General features: G+C 61.6%; 1 protein-coding gene across 11 annotated transcripts in view; it reads right to left on the reverse strand.

The window, feature by feature from the left end:
* Positions 1 to 3613: 3613 nt before the first annotated feature.
* Positions 3614 to 16524, reverse strand: part of TOM1L2 (target of myb1 like 2 membrane trafficking protein) — a gene marked incomplete at both ends in the record, with an annotated part of 77529 nt that continues 64618 nt past the window's right edge. For 3 of the 11 annotated variants that reach the window (XM_079725144.1, XM_079725148.1, XM_079725142.1), the window contains 8 exons: positions 3614 to 3762; positions 4385 to 4421; positions 6071 to 6130; positions 10654 to 10743; positions 12734 to 12806; positions 14196 to 14313; positions 15888 to 16011; positions 16313 to 16361. In XM_079725144.1, coding sequence (XP_079581270.1) covers positions 3614 to 3762; positions 4385 to 4421; positions 6071 to 6130; positions 10654 to 10743; positions 12734 to 12806; positions 14196 to 14313; positions 15888 to 16011; positions 16313 to 16361 — 700 coding nt within the window. Of the gene's footprint in view, positions 3763 to 4384; positions 4422 to 6070; positions 6131 to 10653; positions 10744 to 12730; positions 12807 to 14195; positions 14314 to 15887; positions 16012 to 16312; positions 16362 to 16524 lie in introns of all 11 variants that reach the window. The other 8 variants (XM_079725151.1, XM_079725150.1, XM_079725147.1 and 5 more) reach the window with 4 other exon arrangements.

Below are 16524 nucleotides of genomic sequence, written 5' to 3' on the forward strand. Positions count from 1 at the left end.
GCTGCTCCCTCCAGCAGGGCCCACTCCACCGCTGCCTAGAGAAAGCAGGTGGTCAGATCTGGCTGGCCCTCTGGACAGTCACCACCGACTTGACAGAGATCACACAGCAAGAGTCTGTTTGTTTATTGTGGATTATTTTACATGCAAGATCCCAAACTAGACAGACATGTCTGGAAGGAGAGCCAGTGGGTAGACAGATGCTCTGGTGTCGCTGACTCCCCTCTAGAGACAGGAGTCTGCCAGCAGAGACTGTGACGGACCGCCAGGCTGGGGGACGCCGGACCACAAACCTGAGAACCCTCACAAATCAAGTGCAACCTCGAGGAAATAAATATCCGCCCCCCCCACTTCCCCCAGGAGTGCCTGGAGAGACGCAGTGAGATTCTGGGGTCGACAGCTGTTCCCAGGGTGCCCCAGGGACAGCATGGGCTGGAGCAGGGCACTGGGAGAGGCGGGGGCCACAGGGCATCTTCTGGGTGCACACACTCAGCCCGGGTGGCGAAGCCAGCTCTACCCACGTCGGGGACGGGGGAGGGGCCCAGACCTGGCGGCAGCCCCCCACGGTGCTTCCCCTTCGCCAGCCCACAGCCCCCTCGGCCCCTCCGGAAGGCTGGGCTGGACTTAGTTAGAAGCGTGCGGAGGCGAGCGGGGCTGTGGCAGCAGGAAGGGGCGGGAAGAGCCGAGTCTGGGCACCTGCTGTCACCCGTCCCCTCTCCCTGCTCAGGCCTTGAGTGAAGGGCCAGGCCTCACGGCTCCCCAGGCCCCTTGCTCTGGACCCTGGGTGAGGAGGGGGAGGGCAGCGAGCCAAGGCAGCGTGGCCCAGGGCAGACAGCACGGCCGCTCACACTGAGGGGGCTGACAGAGAGACAGGAGGACGGACAGCAGACGGCCACCTTGCCCTCTGGCCTGGCCAGTGACGAGCCGCTGCAGCTCTGCGGCCCTTGTCCCGCGCGTGCAGATAAGCCAGTTGCTCACGTGTCACCTGGGCCAGTCGGCCTGCATGGTGCCTGGGGGTCCCGGGCAGGGGCCGCTCTGGGGCAGGCTGGCCAAAGGCCCGCCAGTGCCCGGGTCACACTGCACTCAGTGTCATTTGCTGCTGTCCACTGGCCAGAAAGGCAGGAGGAGAGGGTTAGTGTTCACATCTCAGCACACAACACAGAAAAGGTTAAACACATCCCCAAGAAAATATCTTGACAAAATAAATATTTTAACCTATAATCAGGTATAATTAGTGCTTATAAGGAATCCCAGCAATAATGTTGTGTAATTAAGTACATACTGTATCTGTGATGTCTAACACTGGTGGAGAGACTGGTGGCTTGGCGGGGGGTCCCACTCCCCAGGGCGGAAGTCTCTGGCCAGCTTCCCTTCCCGAGTGCCATGCCCCCCAGGCGGAAGGGAGCCAGCGGGGGGGTGGGGTGCCCAGGGCGTCTACGGCTCAGGACAGGAAGGGTTGAGCAGCACCGTCCCGGGCACCTGCTTCCCAGGCCGGCCTACGGGTGGGGCAGGCTGCTGTGACCTGATGGGCGAGCAGAGGGGCAGCTCCAGCTGGGACAGCCAGCAAGGCCGCCACCACCCGCCGCCCCGGCGGCCCCACGTCTCTCAGCTGTGCCTGGCTGAGCAGCTGGAGCTGGGGGGCGGCTTTGCGGGGCCTCCCTGGGCAGGTATGTCTCCACTTCACCCTCCATCGGGAGACCCCTGGGCTCCCTGCTTCGCCGGGTGGGAGGCTGGCTCCTCCCTCAGCGGACGCTGGGCCTGGCTGCCGCAGCTCCCGTGGGACTGACCACCTGAGGCCCACTGTCCCCCGCCCCCAGACAGATACGCTCCCCAGGCTGCGCCCAAAGCCCGGGGATACCAGCCAGGGTCGCCAGGGACAACCGGGCCACCCAGCCACCTTCTGTGCAGCTCAAGTCGGCCAACTTCAGACGCTCAGCATCCACGCCGGCCTCGGGGCCCCGCCCTTGGAAACGCCGAGGAGAGGGGTGCAGCTGTGTGAGGGTCGGGGCGGGGCAGGGTGCAGGCAGGCTGGCCCAGCTCCGTGGTGGGGACTTCCTGAGCGCCCTCTGAGGAACTGGAGTGTGACAGCCCCAGCCGGACCCCAGGCGTCCACTCCAGAGGAAGCTGCAGGGTGCCAGGCTGGGTGAGGGTCCCGGCGGGCAGCACCCCGCTTTCCCCACCTGCTCCTGCCGGTGCCCCGCACAGCCCTCCAGCCCCGTCCTAAACGCCCCCCCTGGAGCCCACGGCGGCACTGATCCCGGCCTGTGTCAGGCCCAGCCTCTTCTCTCCTTGGGCTGCCAGGTGGGAAGGGCTGACCACACCACGGGCCAGGCCCACCAGGTGGCCCGGCCAGGTCTTGCCCCGACGCCCAGGCAGCGCGTGCTGGAACGCTGACCTGGACCTGGGCTCACAGGCTGGCGGAAGCCGCGGCAGCAGTGTGTTCGCTCTTCTGGGCCACAGCACAGGGTGGCTCAGGCTGGACCGGGCAGCTAGTGCCCTGCCTATGGCCCGAGATACCAGCAAGGACCCAAGACAGGAGTGGGTGTCGCCAGCCCCTCCTAGGTTGGTTGGGCGCCGGGTCTGGGGTGGGAGGAGTTCAGGCTTCAGGACAGTCTGCAGGGGAGGCTAAGGCCCCGCCCCATAGAGTGCAGGGGCCTTCGGTCACTGGGATCTCGCCTGGGGTGCAACACCGCCTGCTGCTGGGCCCTGGAGGTGGAGGCGTGGAGGCTGCCCCAGACCAGGCCGAAGCACATTCACCAACGTGCAAAGCTCTCCCAAGCTGGCCGGAGCCAGCCCTCACTGTGCAGGCCCCGCAACAGGTGGGGCGGCCACAGGGCCTGCGGCGCACAGGGGCAGCTTGGAGACAGTAGTGTTATCTCTGCAAGAGCTGACCGGCCAGGGTTGCGAGCTGCCCTCCCGACAGCCCATGGCTCTGCCCACACCAGGAGCATGCAGGCCCGCGGGGGACCCCTTGGTCCCAGGCTCGGCTACTGAGCCAGCTCGGACGTGGGTCTGGGCTAGCAGCTGAGTATGAAGAAAGGGTCAAGCACATGGCAGGTGAGAGACGCCACCCGTGGGCATCCACAGAGCCTTCTAAAGTGCCGATGCTCAGCAGGCAGCAGCAGTCCGGGGAGGGCGACCAAGCCCGCAGGTGCAGACCTGCCCTTTCTGGGACACAGGGGGTCACGGGAGGGCAGGAGAGGCCCACTGAGCTGGGCAGGGGCACGCTGGGGAAGGGGCTGGGGCCTGAGCCCCTTCTCTGTGTGCAGGTGACCAGAGGAACTGCTCAGGAACAGACCCAAAGGGACTGCCTGCCTGGTGCTGGACCAGCTGTGGGCTCTTCCTGGGAAGAAACAGGCAGAGGGAGCTGGTGGGCAGGAAGAGCAGAAGTTGAGGGGCTGTGGCTACAGCGACGCTGTCCCGCCGCCCACAGAGAGGGTGGCTAAAGCTGGTCCTGACTAGCAGGAGGCCTGGGAGCAAACACAGTGGCGTTTCCATGGAGACACAGCAGCGCAGGACCAGGTGGGGGCTGGGGATGGGAAGAGTGGCCAGTGCCTGGTGTGGATGGGGGGAGCTAGAGGTGACCTGCCGTGGGGGGGCCCAACCACAGGACAGCTCACAGGGCAAAGAGGGCATCCTCTGACTGCTCCGGCTTCTTCCGGCTGGAGGGATTTGAGGCCGGGGCCGGAGCCTCCGCTGGGGGAGAGGGGAGGTTGGGAACCATTTCTGCAGCTTTGGCCCTTTCTTCAAGGAACTTATCGAACTCTACAACACAAAGCAAGGCCGGCGGGGTTGGTAAGGGCTCAGCTGCATTGAGGCTCCAACAGCCACGCCCACCTGCTCCCCACAGAGCACCCGCCCCCTTTCCTCCTCCGCCACCACCAGGACGAGCGGGAAACCTGTCACAAGCCGGCGGGGTGGGGGGTGCCAGTTAGGATTCCTGCCCCACCACTGACGTGGAGCTTTTCCATCGTCCAGATCAGCACAGGAGGCAGGGCAGGGGGAGCTGGAGGGGTGAGTTCCTCCTTGAACTTGGCAGGGAAAGCCCCCCACACCCACCAAGCAGGGCTCTGTGCCTGCAGAGGGGCCCAGCTGTGCGGCCACAGGGTGCCAGGCCCAGGGGTTCCCTGTGTGCCCTGCTGACTGCATGGCATGTGTCTTGCTTCAGCTGCACTGAGCATCTGGCGGGGGCAAACTGGTCAGCAGTGCAGGCAACTATGCCTACTGTTCACCAGCTGTGGCACCTCTCTCATCAGCACAAGGTCTGGGTGGGACACAGCCCAGGAGCCCACAGGGGAGGCCCGCCCAGGTGGCATGGCAGGGGGCAGGGGGGCTCCCAGAGCCTGGGGCGGGCACAGCAGCAGCGGGTTGGGGGGGGCAGGCCTACCTTCGCTCGTGACACCCTCCTCCAGGTCGTCGCCCTTCTGTGGGAGAGCAGAGAGAGCATTAGGACACGCCCGTCCTGCTGCCGCTCCCGCCCTCGGCCACCCCAAGGCGGCACCCGAGCAAAACTTCCTACTTCCTGTCCCCCCGAGTTCTGTAAGAGCAAAGCACAGCTCTCGTCTTATCAGAGACACAGAAACTTTGTTTTTAAAAAGTAAAAACAAAAAGAGTAGGTTCTAGGTTGTGATCCCCCAGAAGGGTCAGAAAGCAAAAATTTTAAAAGGTTCAGGTTCGTTCTCCGGCTGAGCCGTGGGGCAGGCCTGCAGGGCGGCCAGGAGGAGGCTGCGCCTCAGGCAGCCAGGGCCCCGGGCGTTCCTCCACTGGGCGTCCCCTCGCGGGCAGCCACAGGGCGCTGGGAGGTCATGGCCACACCAGCAGCTGGGAACTGCGTGAGGCCTGGAAGCATGGGGCTGGGCCCTGCGGCGCTCTGGCAGGGGGGCTGCTCGGCTGCAGCCTCCTGGGAGCGGCGCCAGCGTCCTCCTGCACCCCGATGCCGTCACTGGGGAGGCTCTGGGGGGTCAATTCTGTGTGGGAACGTGGGGGCCACTGGGAACTCTGCACAGACAGTGATGGGGAAGCAGACACGGCCCGGGCTTCCTTCCTGGCTCTGCCCCTGACCTGCCGCGTGCCTGGCTGGGAGGTCCCTGGCCCTCAAGCGCGGGTGGCCCCCGTGAGGTGGGGGCCCTGGCCTGCCTGCTCTGAGATGGGAGCTGTTTCTTTCCGGGCATTCCCTGGGAAAGGCGTAATGGGGGGCCCCTCCTCTCCTGGCATGGCACCCGAGTCTTCGGAAAGCCCGGCTTTGGTGGGGGGGTTGGGGGCTGGCCCGGAGCGGCAGGAAGCCCGTCCTGGGGGCTGAGGTCTGGGGGCTGAGGTCTGCCGTCCTAGTTGGGGGGGTGTCCTGAGGGGGGCAGCAAGAAGCAAGAGACGAATTGTCCTAGGTCACGGGGAGAGTCCCACCAGCCGTGATCATGGACAAACACCTCCCCTCCCAAGGTGCATTTCTTCACCAGCCCCGGGGTGGAGGGCTGGGGGTGGTGGTGAGAGTACTTGGCGGGGGGCAGCGGGGGACCGGCCAGCACAGCCCTGCCCTCTCAGACCGGCTGCCCTTGCCAGCTGCACAATGTCCTAACCTTCCTGCCCATCTCTGGGTATAAAGACAATGGTCCCTGGAACCATTAAATACAAGATACCAGGAGATGCTGGGGAAAGGGGATGAGAGTGAATTAAAAAACAAACACCAAAAAAAAAAAAAAAACAACCCACCAACTCATGTCTGTGTAAATTTCACAATTAAAAGAAAAAAATGTCTCTGGGTACATTTCACAATTAAAAGAAAAAAATGAAAACCAAAAAAAATAAATAAATAAAAATATAAATTAAAAAGCGCACAAAAACCCAAAACCAAAAGGACCCAAGCACACACACACCTGAAACCGCAGTAAACTGGGAACAGTGTGCGTCTTGGGGGCGGTGTGGCCAGCCGAGCAGGTGCGGACCCCAGGGGCGCCTGCCCGGCCTCCCCTCCTACACCTCCCCAGGGAGCGGCCCCACGCCGGCCCCCAGGCCTTCTGTCCTCAGAGGCGCCTGGGCCTCGCCACTCCCCACACGAGATAGAAAAATCGAGTCTCACCAGGTCGGTCCTGAGCCACACCTCAATGTCGTCCATGACAGACGGCTGCACCACGGGGATCTATGGAAGCGGCAGGCAGCGGCCAGGCAGCCCGTGGCCAGGCAGGGGAGACAGAACAGCGGACACGTCAACCCAAGCAGCCCGACGGAGCCAGACGTACACAGAGCAGAACACGCTGGCACAGCAGGCGGGCACGCAGGCAGCCGCGTGTGAGATGGCAGGTGAGGGAAGCAGCAGCTCTAGGAAGCGGGGCCAGCGACGGGACGGGACAGGACGCAGTGGGGAGGGAGGCGCAGTACGCGTTCTTCAGTGGATAACTTTTTGACTAGTGTGTCCGCCTCTCAGCCCTGGGGCACCGGGGAGCCCCTCCATCTGCGACAGTCCCGGCCCCGACAGGACGGGGTGGCCGCGTGGCCGTCCGCCCAGGGCAGGGCAGGGCAGGGGGCAGGTGGTCCAGGCTCGCTCACTGAAAGGATGGTGTCCTGGGGCATTTCTGAGTACGAAGGGCACCCAGGCCTGGGTGTGGCCTGGCCCACAGCAGGCCGGCACATTCCTCCACCAGCAGACACAGGCCAAAGCAAGGGTTTTGATGACAAAAGGGACCGGGGGCTTTGGTTGTCTTTGTGTCTCTTTAGTGGAAGAATCAGGAAGCAGCCCGAATGCAGCAGCTTCCTCTCATCCCACCCTTTCCTCCCGGCTTTCAGTGGCTGTCTGTGGCCCCAGCATCAAAGAAAAGAAGTGCAACTGAAAAGCAGGGGGGGGGGGCGGGGGCAGCAGGGCAGCGGTTGGGAGGGGGAGACCAGGGTCCTGAGCAAAGGAGGCACCCCTCTGGTGCCTGGGCCCTGTCCACGCCTGGGCCACCCATGCCAAGGGCCTGAAAATCTATCTGGCTAGAAATAGTTAAGCTGCTGTCAGACATAATAAAATGATAATGTGATAAGAAGTAAAAGTAACCTTTAACCCCTTCGAAGCCACGTTAATGAAATGTTGGCTCCCAGACTAGAGAAACGAGTGGATGGTCCTTGATCGAGGTGACCTGCATCCTCACCTCGGCTGGGTCTGGATGTACCTCCTGGGACTCACTCACAAGCTCACTATTTCTAGAAAAATTGCCTGCACTGTGTCTGTAGCTGGGTTCACCCCAATGTCACATAGCCGGGCTGGCAGACCCTCCTCTGGCTTCCACACGTGTTTCAGAGAGGCTCAGGCCAACCTCGATCAGATTAGAGAGATTCTGTCTATGTTGCCATTTTATTTTTGACCTACTGGAGACTTAATAATGTTGAAATGAAAACATATCAAGGAGTTCAAACCACCCTGAAATGACTCATGGGGACAAGGAACATGTGGTCCTCCCTCCAGGCAGGACGCCAAGGGGCTGCTGACAGCACCTGGAGCCGACTTCCCTCCCCATGGAGCAGGGACCAGCGGCATCCAGGGTGAGACCGGCCAGTTTTACGCCTGCTGACGGGGCTTCTGCCCGACACGTTCCCATGACAGGAGATGCCAATTTTCGTGACCATGATGCTCCTAAGCCAGAACACCCAGCCTCAGGGAGGACTTGTGCCACACCGCCAAATCCCCAGGACCAAGCGTGGGAAGTCAGTGTGTCTCCAGGGAGAAACCTGCCAACTCCAGCTGCCGGAGCAAGGGTGGGGGGGGCGCCCCTGACACCCACCAGCCTCGGCCCGCCCAGGAGCGGAGATTCCTCGGGTGGCAAAGCTTGAAAAAAGACACTAAGGTGTCACGGGCCTTAGGCCGTCCGGTTTTGCTCGTAACTTTTTTGTTACTGTTCAGAATTGGTCCCTCAGGGCCAGGGATCGTGCCTCAGTTTTCTCCTCTGGACCGATCTTGAGAGCCAGCACGCTCAGAAAATAAACACTGACATGTGAGAAGCTCCTTACCCCTCAAAACAAGCCCATCCCCCACGAGTCAGGGGTGGGAGCACAGTTCTTCCCTCTCCTCGGCTGGACTTGCTCCCTCCCAGGAGCTCCCCACCTCCGGGGCCCCAAGAAGCCCCAGGTTTGGGGCCTCAGCCTCGTCTGTGAAACGGGGCGATGGCTTCTGCCACTCACGACCCCAGAGCCCTTCAGTTCCAGTCGGGTGCTTCCGTTTCTAACTCAGAAACCCAGGGATGCCGGAGCCGTGGGGCCCGAGCCCTGACTGAGAGGCGCTGGCCGAGGGCGTGTGTCACGTGGAGTCGGGTGTGGGTGACAACAGAGCTCATGTGACGGGGGGATGGGCCGCCCTGCCAGGCTGGATGCAGCCTGGGCTCACGAGCCGCCTGCCTGGGAATCGATGGGGGAGCACGGCGCCAGCAGCACGGTGCCCCCAAACCAGGTGCTTCAGACACACTAGACACTCACGCTGCCCTGCAAATAGGAGCTGCTCTGTCACCGCTCCGGCTGCAGGCACATCCCCAGGCCAGAGAGGCCTCAGCGTTCTCACCCTGAGAGACCTGGGCTCTCACACGCCCTGAGGTGAGCACCGCCCGGGCAAGGGGGCTGCCAGAGTGTGAGTTGGAGGAAGGAGACGGAAAGGGAAACAGATGCAACGAGAAAAAAATAAAGGGAGCACGTGTGGGTACACCCTTGGATACAGACCGGCCCCCCAAACTCCCTTGCTCCGAGGATGGCTGGATGGGGCTGGCTGGCTGAGGCGCTGGATGCGGGTGGAGGGCAGCCGTGGACATGGCAGGGGTGGGCCAGCCTGGGCTCAGGCTGGCAGCCCTGCGTGTGGGCGGGAGGGTCACCAGCTCAAAGGGGAAGGGCGTCGCCCGGTCTGCATAGGGGGCCCCGCCCCAAGCCTGGGCTTGGGCAGCCACAGACTTTTCACTAACCTCCTTGGGTTCCTGCTGCGACCGATACTCTTTCACCTATCCTGGCTGCACCCTGCGTGTGGGTGACAGGCCTCCGACCGCCGCCGGGAGAGGCAAGAGCACCGCCATCCCTGGGCAGGCTGCTCGAGAAGGTTCTTGGGGCTCTCCTCCACGGTAGCGGGCCTGGTGCTGAACCTGGATGCCCGACACGCCTCCCCGCAAGGAAACCTGCACCACTTCCAACGCGGCCGGACCAAGTGCTGCGCTCGGGTGCGATGCTTCCAGGGGCTGCTGCCCCCCGACAGTCCTCCTGCCACCTCCCCAACCTGAGGCTCAGTCTACAGGCCCTTTGGTCTCCCTCAATAGTACAAAAAGTTTCCAAGTAAAGAATTTGTACTTGGCAGGTTTGGAAAGACTCAGGGTTTCTATGCTATGGGAAATGAGGCAAAGCAATTAATATACGTTGTTTAAAAGAAAACAAAACAAAACACTGCAGTCGGGCAGGTGAGACACAGGGTTAGCTGTTAGTCGGGCTTGTTTCTGAAGTCAGAGACTGGAGCTCTAGGTGGGGCCGGGCAGGGGTGGGTGCCACCACCGGCTGCCAAGCCACACGCGGGGCGGCTGTGTGGGCAGTATCATTTTTTGCAGGACTAACAGGCACAAGGACACACGGCTGGATCCTCCCAATTTGGACAGTGGAGTGGATGTGGTGTCCAGGAGCGCTGCTCTAAGGCCACCCGCACGTGTGGGCCAGAGCCCCTGCTTGTCCCCAAAGAAGCAAACAAGGGGCCGGGCTAGCCCATGTCCCTAAGAACGGCCTTGGGGTCCGGTGCAGCAAGCAGGACGGGCTGCTGGCAGGTGGAGGGAGACGGCCCCCCGAGTGCGGCTGTGCTGGGTCGCCAGCTCCCAGCTGGGCAGGCAGACACCCTGGCCCCCGGCTCTGACAGCCCTTTGGCCGTGTCCTCGAGAGCTAGTCACACTTGCTTAGGCAGGTGACCCTGTGCTGCCCGCAGGCTCGGGCATGCTGGCCCAGCCTGAAGAGCCCTCCTCTGGCCCCAGGCTGGCCCAGCCCCAAGGGGTCAGTTAGGCTTCCTCCTGGTGTGTCTAGGTCTCCCGCTCAGGCTCCACCATGCACAGACCCTGGTCTCAGAGGTGAAATCGTCCCTGCACCGCAGGCAGCCTGCAGCAAGTGACCTCTCTGTGCACAGACTTGGGGCCACCTGATCACGAGGCAGGAGGGATCCTCCAGGGTCTTGGAGCTGTGGACGCCCTACTTCCTGAGGCTGACTGCGTGTATGATCCCCAGCACCTTCTTATTCCGTCCCACTAGCGTTTGTGTGTTTCTTTAGGAGGTCTCATATCCTTCCGGGGGACACAGTGGGCACAAACAATTACAGGACGAGACCCCATCGGCCTAGATTGCCACATTCACAGGCTGGGCGGAGTTCTCTGCCCAGTCAGATGCTTTGAGCCTGTCCTCTCAGAAACATCCCCTCCCAAGCAGAGGCCACAGTAACTTGTGCTCATCCTGGAAAAGTGAATACTGCCCAGAGCTCCAGAAACGGTAAAAGGAGGGAAAGGGCCCTCCCCTCACTCCTGCAAACGCCCGGACCTCCACAGAAAACCAGAGATGGAGTTTCTGGGGCTGGAAGTCTGCGGCTTAAGGAGACAGACAGGACGGGAAGACTGGGCACCCGCGAGAAGACAGAGGGAAGCGCCGGGGGTGGTGGTGACAAGGGGCTCAGCGCGGCTGGTGACCTCTCACCATTCCTTGGGCTATGAGCCAGCTGTCTATGGGCTCCAGGTCAGAGTCCCCACCTTTACCTCTCTTCTGGGCCGAGGACAGAAAAGTCCCAGAAAGGAAAGTCACAGCAAGACCCGTGGTAAAGAAGGCAATAGCACATGTCATGGAAACAGAAAAGCCACTGTCAGAGCTGGTCCCCTGTCACCTGAGGAGCTGGGACCCAGCGGCCCACCCCCCCAAACATGCCCTTACCTCCTGGATAAAAGAAGAGGCGTTTAGTAACAGGGACCCCAAGAGGGTAACACGCACTTGAACCCCTGTTCCCGCGCCCCTGGGAAACCTCCTGGGGCCGCAGAAGGCCGCCCGGGGCTGCCCTCCTCCTGGGCTCTCAGGGTCACCGAGGGGCGGCTCCACAGAACCAGTTTTTGCACAATCATCTCTACTTTCTTCTTACTTATTATCTTTTTTCTCAGTTACCTGTGCGTTCTTTTTCCAAACTCTTAATGTGAATGATGAATTTGGGGATATTGCCTTTTCTAAATGATAAAAGTATTTAAAGTTAGAACTACTGATTTGGTTGTATCGTGAAGGTGTGGCTACACAGGTTTTTCTCCTTTACTGGGTTCTTAATTTCTCCCTTGGCCCAGGTTTCATTTCCAGGGCAGCATTGTTTAGGATATGGAACAACATAACCCGAAGTACAGGCCTGAAGATGCATATACGTGTGTGTGCACACAGATGCAAAGACACACCCACAGACAGGCGCACACACACACACACACACACACACAGCCCACACGAACTCTGCTCCCTGCATCACCCCATCAAGCAGGGCACACGAGAAGCAGCCTGCCTGCTGCAGGCGGAAACGTTGAAAAGAGGAGGCAGGCCAGGCACCCCGGGTGAAGGGCAGGGAGCTGGCTGCATTCCTGTGCTTGGACTCTGGGCACTGGCAGAGACAGCGGCAGAGAAGGGCACTCCTGGCCTCGGCGGGGCAGGCCCTGGAGGCAGAGTGGAGAGCTGACCAGGCCGGCCTGGCCAGCTGGGCCAGGAGGAGGGGCCGGCCTTACTGGCTCCCTGGTGCCCTGAGTTGGGGCCGGGGGGCGGGGGGTGGGCGTCCTCAGCAACACGACCACTGGGCCACCGAACAGTCCTGGCCTCAGGGGTTCTGCGGGGGGCGGGGCACTGAGAGCCGCAGCCTGGGTGGCTCTTCTGCGCCCCCTGGTGGCCGGTGCAGAGGGACGCACGGCCCTCACCAAGCTGGCTGAGCCGGGAGGGACATGGGGACCAGGGCACGAGCTTTCTCGGGGACGCCAGGCCTCAGCACTGCCGCCTGCCTGGGCCACTTGGACAGGGGCTGCGGGAGGCCAAGGGCTGGTGTTTGGGAAGCCAGGCTCCCCTCCAGTGGACAGATGAGCGCTGCCCCTTTGTAGCCCTGGATGGGGCGGGCCGGGGGGCAGCTGTTCTGGGGCCACTGTCCCCCCAACGCCCCCCACACACACACATTCATTCGCTCGCGGCCACACACATTTCTCAGTTAGGCGAGAAGGGAACCACCTCACGAGAAGCATGAAGGCACAAACCTTTTCCTTTGGGGCCCTGCGATCTCCCAGAAATCACAGAGGCCCCTCCTCCACCAACGAGCACCTCTGCCCTCAGCGCTGCTCCCCCCCTCCAGCCCCTTCTGATGGCAGGACTGCAGGGACAGGCCCAGGCCACCGTTTCCCTTCTGTCAGAGCGCCGCCCACCCCAAGGCACTGCAACCTTTGGGGAGAGACCCTCTCTGGACACAAGAGCCCTGCGCCCTGAGAGCTCAGAGCCACCACGGGGGAGAGCAGGGGCTCCCCATCAGATCTCCCCGGGGTGCAGCCCCGCCCAAGGCTGCTCGCGGGGTGCCCTCCGCACATCTCTGCCTCTCTGGGCCTGTCTCCTCCTGGGTGTCCTGACACGGGCATCCCCACAGGTGGGGGGCACTCAGGAGCTGACATGGCTCACCCCAGTCTGCCCTCTGCGCCGCCAGCTCTGCCTAACTCTCCAGCTGGCTTCACCAGACGGCCCCGCTTTCCCCCCAGGCAGAAAATCAGGGAGAGAGACCTACCACTTCGGGGTTCTGTTTCCGACCGTCTACCGCAGAAGCAAGTACTCCGACGGCCTGGGGGTCCTCGTAGGTGGCCCTGGGGACGAAGCAGCACAAGCAGAGTGGTCACGGGGGACGGACAGGTGGTGACCCACAATCACCCTTCATCTTTAGCACCTTCCTCACGAGTACTCAGAGGCCTCGGCATTTAGGTTGTGGTCTGGCCGCAGCTGAAGCCAGGAGGCCAAGGTTCAAGCCCAGCCCAGCCACTCACTCCCTCTGGGGTCTGGGACTCTGTACCACCTCCATTTCCCTCTGTTAAGTAACACTAGGAGGGAGGCATTTGTAAAGCTCAGGACAGGGTGTCAGAGGGCCCTGAACTGCTTAGAGGGAGAGGCTAGACAGAGGCAAAGGGGTCATAATTCTCATTTTAAAAGCAGCGGCCTTGGCTTCCCTGGTGGCGCAGTGGTTAAGAATCCTCCTGCCAATGCAGGGAACACGGGTTCGAGTCCTGGTCCGGGAAGATCCCACATGCCATGAAGCAACTAAGCCCGTGCGCCACAGCTACTGAGCCTGCGCTCTAGAGCCCTTGAGCCACAGCTACTGAGCCTGCATGCTGCAACTACTGAAGCCCGCACGCCCTAGAGCCCGTGCTCCGCAGCAAGAGAAGCACCGCAACAAGAAGCCCATGCACCGCAACGAAGAGTAGCCCCAGCTCGCTGCAACTAGAGAAAGCCCGCGCGCAGCAACGAAGACCCAACACAGACAAAATAAATAAATAAATAAATAAATAAATAAAATAATAAAAAAGCAGCAGCCTCAGTGGCATCTGACAAGGAAGGTGGTCTCCCAGTCTGGGGTGAGGGTCTGTCACTCATTACGGGGTTGTCTTCTTCTGCTCCCCGACTTCTTCTGCTGTATCCATTTTGAAAGCAGCTAAAAGGTGCCTGGGGCCCTGGGCTTCTGGTCAACCTGCTGAGTGAGTCCAGAGTACGGGACTCAAAGAGCTGGATGCGTCAAGATGCTGGGTCCCGGGGAGGTGGTCAAAGGCTGAACAGAAAGCTCAAAGCAGGTTCCAGGGAGATGCAGGGGGCTGTGTGTTTTGGAATCAACTCCCCTAATTCCACAGGGCTCATCTTGGCCAGAGCCACCGTCAGGAAAGAGGCTGCTCGCACCCCAGGGGCGAGGAACCAACTCGGTGCCTGCCTGCCCCACCCCGTGCCCCCAGCTCCTGCCACAGACGAAGTTTCTGAGGCAGCAGCAGCGCGGGGGCAGGGAGAGCAGGGGAGCAGACGGGAGGACCCCGCACAGCCGCCCGGCTCGGGGTGCTGGCCTCAACAGCTGTGTCTACCGCCAGGTCCCGGCAACCGGAGTGGAAAGGCCTGGCCCCAGTGAATAAAAGGCCCCTTTGTGCTGGCCATGGGCCCAGGCCGGGGTCGGCCCCGCCCAGCGTCCTCTGAGAGCCACCAGGAGGGTCCCCACTTACGTCTTGCGCTGCTCAGCCGAGGAGCTCCCTCTGGTCTGGGTGAACATGTCAAAGCCGTCCCGGGGGTGACACTGCTGGAGTGAGCTCAGGGTGCCGCTGACGCTCTCCGCGCCCAGGTCTGTGCAACAGAACAGAGGAGGGGTGGGCGACAACAAATGTGGGCCTGACCTTGGGAAGCAGTCACCTGGCGGGCTGAAGTCCTGCGGGGGGCAGAAGGGAGCGAGAACAGCCCCCGACCCCCCCAGGTCGCTCCCGAATGAGGGCGAGCGGCGAGCAGGTGGGCCATGCAGGCTCCTGCCCGCACCAGGGCGCCCCTGGGAGCTGGTCACAGAGGCCACGGGCCAACGTCACTTACGTGACAAGTATTTCGTAGGTGCCCGCACGGCCAGAGCTCGACCTTGACTGGACCACAGTGGCTCTGGCGCAGTTCCTGGCCTCAATGGGGTACACAGAGTAGGGGGACAGACAGCAGCACAGAATTAGGTGGAGATATGGGCGGGGGACCAGAAACTGCCACAGGAGCGGGAGGGGGGCTGGGCGGCGGGCAGAGGGGGTGACGCGGGAAGGGTGCTGGCGGAGAGACGAGGCTGCTGAAGAGGCTCACACACAGGCAAAGGAGTCGATGGGGAAACACTAGACCTTTTTAAAGCAGGGGCAGCAGAATCCAATCTGAATTTTAGGTATTAAGCCTGGTGGCCACATGCTGGGTGGACTGAAGGCAGAGAAAGAGAAACAGTGGCGGGCTTCCCTGGTGGCGCAGTGGTTGGGAGTCTGCCTGCCAATGCAGGGGACACAGGTTCATGCCCCGGTCCGGGAAGATCCCACATGCCACGGAGCAGCTGGGCCCGTGAGCCATGGCCGCTGGGCCTGCGCGTCCGGAGCCTGTGCTCCGCAACGGGAGAGGCCACAACAGTGAGAGGCCCACGTACCGCAAAAAAAAAAAGAGAAACAGTGGCTACAGATACATGATATGTCGAGAAGCCAGAATTACAGCAACTGCCAGGGCACTAAGTAAAAGCTTGATTCAACTGAAATGAGATGAAGGTACAAAGATAAATATTAAGAAAACAGAAGCACAGGGTGGAAGACAGCATTTTGAGAGGGCCGTGCTGACTGGTTATGTAATACTGTGACTTCCTCTGTCCTAGACTGGGCTCATCCAGCCCGGGTGGGGCATCCAGAGTCACGGACACACATTAAACTGAACAAACTGTGAAAAAATGGCATCTTTTGTTTTAGGTTTCAGAGGATGGTGCACTCTCGCTGATGTTAGGTCAAGGAGAGCAAAACCCTTCCCCTTGGCAAGCCCAGGGCAGACGTCAGCGATAAGCCACGGACTCTTCCAAGCCCCGACGTGGCCTCAGCGTCCCTCCTGGGCCTACGTGCCAAGCACCCAAGGAGTTGACACCTATTTGCTACCCTTGGCCTAGTTGATGTTGAGAAGGAAATCACTCCAGCCATAGAGAATATGCCACATACAACACAGCAGCCACCTTTCTTCAAAAAGCCAACAGTTTCCAGTCCCTTGGACCACGCCGCACCCCTGCTTTCCAACACGGGTTCAAACTCTAAGTTTAGGGAACAAGCCTTGAGCTGAAGTGGCACAGCAGGACCCAGGCACACGCTGTCCCACGAGTCCCCCACAAGGCCGGCGGGGGACGGGGGGGCGGTAGGTAGGTCCAGGACACTCACCCAAGCCCGCGAGCTGGGAGGAGAGGGAAGACGGGGGCACCGTGCCCCCCACGGTCGGGCTCACCACGGCTGGAGACCCCGGGCCCAGGTCGATGAGGTTGTCCTCTGTCACTTCGCTCAGCACCTGCCGGGCAGGAGGTGGGCTGAGCCCCAGCCTACGTGCCGGGTCCCGAGGGGAAAGCTGGCAGGCACCACCCAGGGTTCCGGGTGGGCTGTTGTGAGTTACCCCCTCCGCCCCTCCCCCATCTAAGGGACAGCGAGGTCCCGGGGGCTTCTTTGCCCCCTCCCGCCAGGGATGTGCCTGCTGGCACCTCCTCAGAGCCCACCCACCAGAGCTTGCTCTCCCACTGCCCGACTATTTTAACCCCAGGAGATCCTAGGTTTCCCAGCCTCCAGAAAGGTAAGAATTCTGAAGGAATACTCACTCCATTACTGGCATTTTGAACGGATCGGCCTGACCTGTATCGTTCGAACCTAACGGGGAAAGGAAAGTGGAGTAAGGAGAGGGAGTGCCCGAGACACGGCATCGCGAAGCCCACTGGCCTGGGAAGCTCCCGGGGCCCGCGGGCCGGGAGGCCAGCAGAGACCCAGGCTCTGGGGAAGGAGAACCACCAGCCCATTTGGGGGGCCAGGGAGT

The sequence above is a fragment of the Hyperoodon ampullatus genome (assembly GCF_949752795.1).
Source record: "Hyperoodon ampullatus genome assembly, chromosome: 19".
In the NCBI taxonomy this organism is placed as follows: domain Eukaryota; kingdom Metazoa; phylum Chordata; class Mammalia; order Artiodactyla; family Ziphiidae; genus Hyperoodon; species Hyperoodon ampullatus.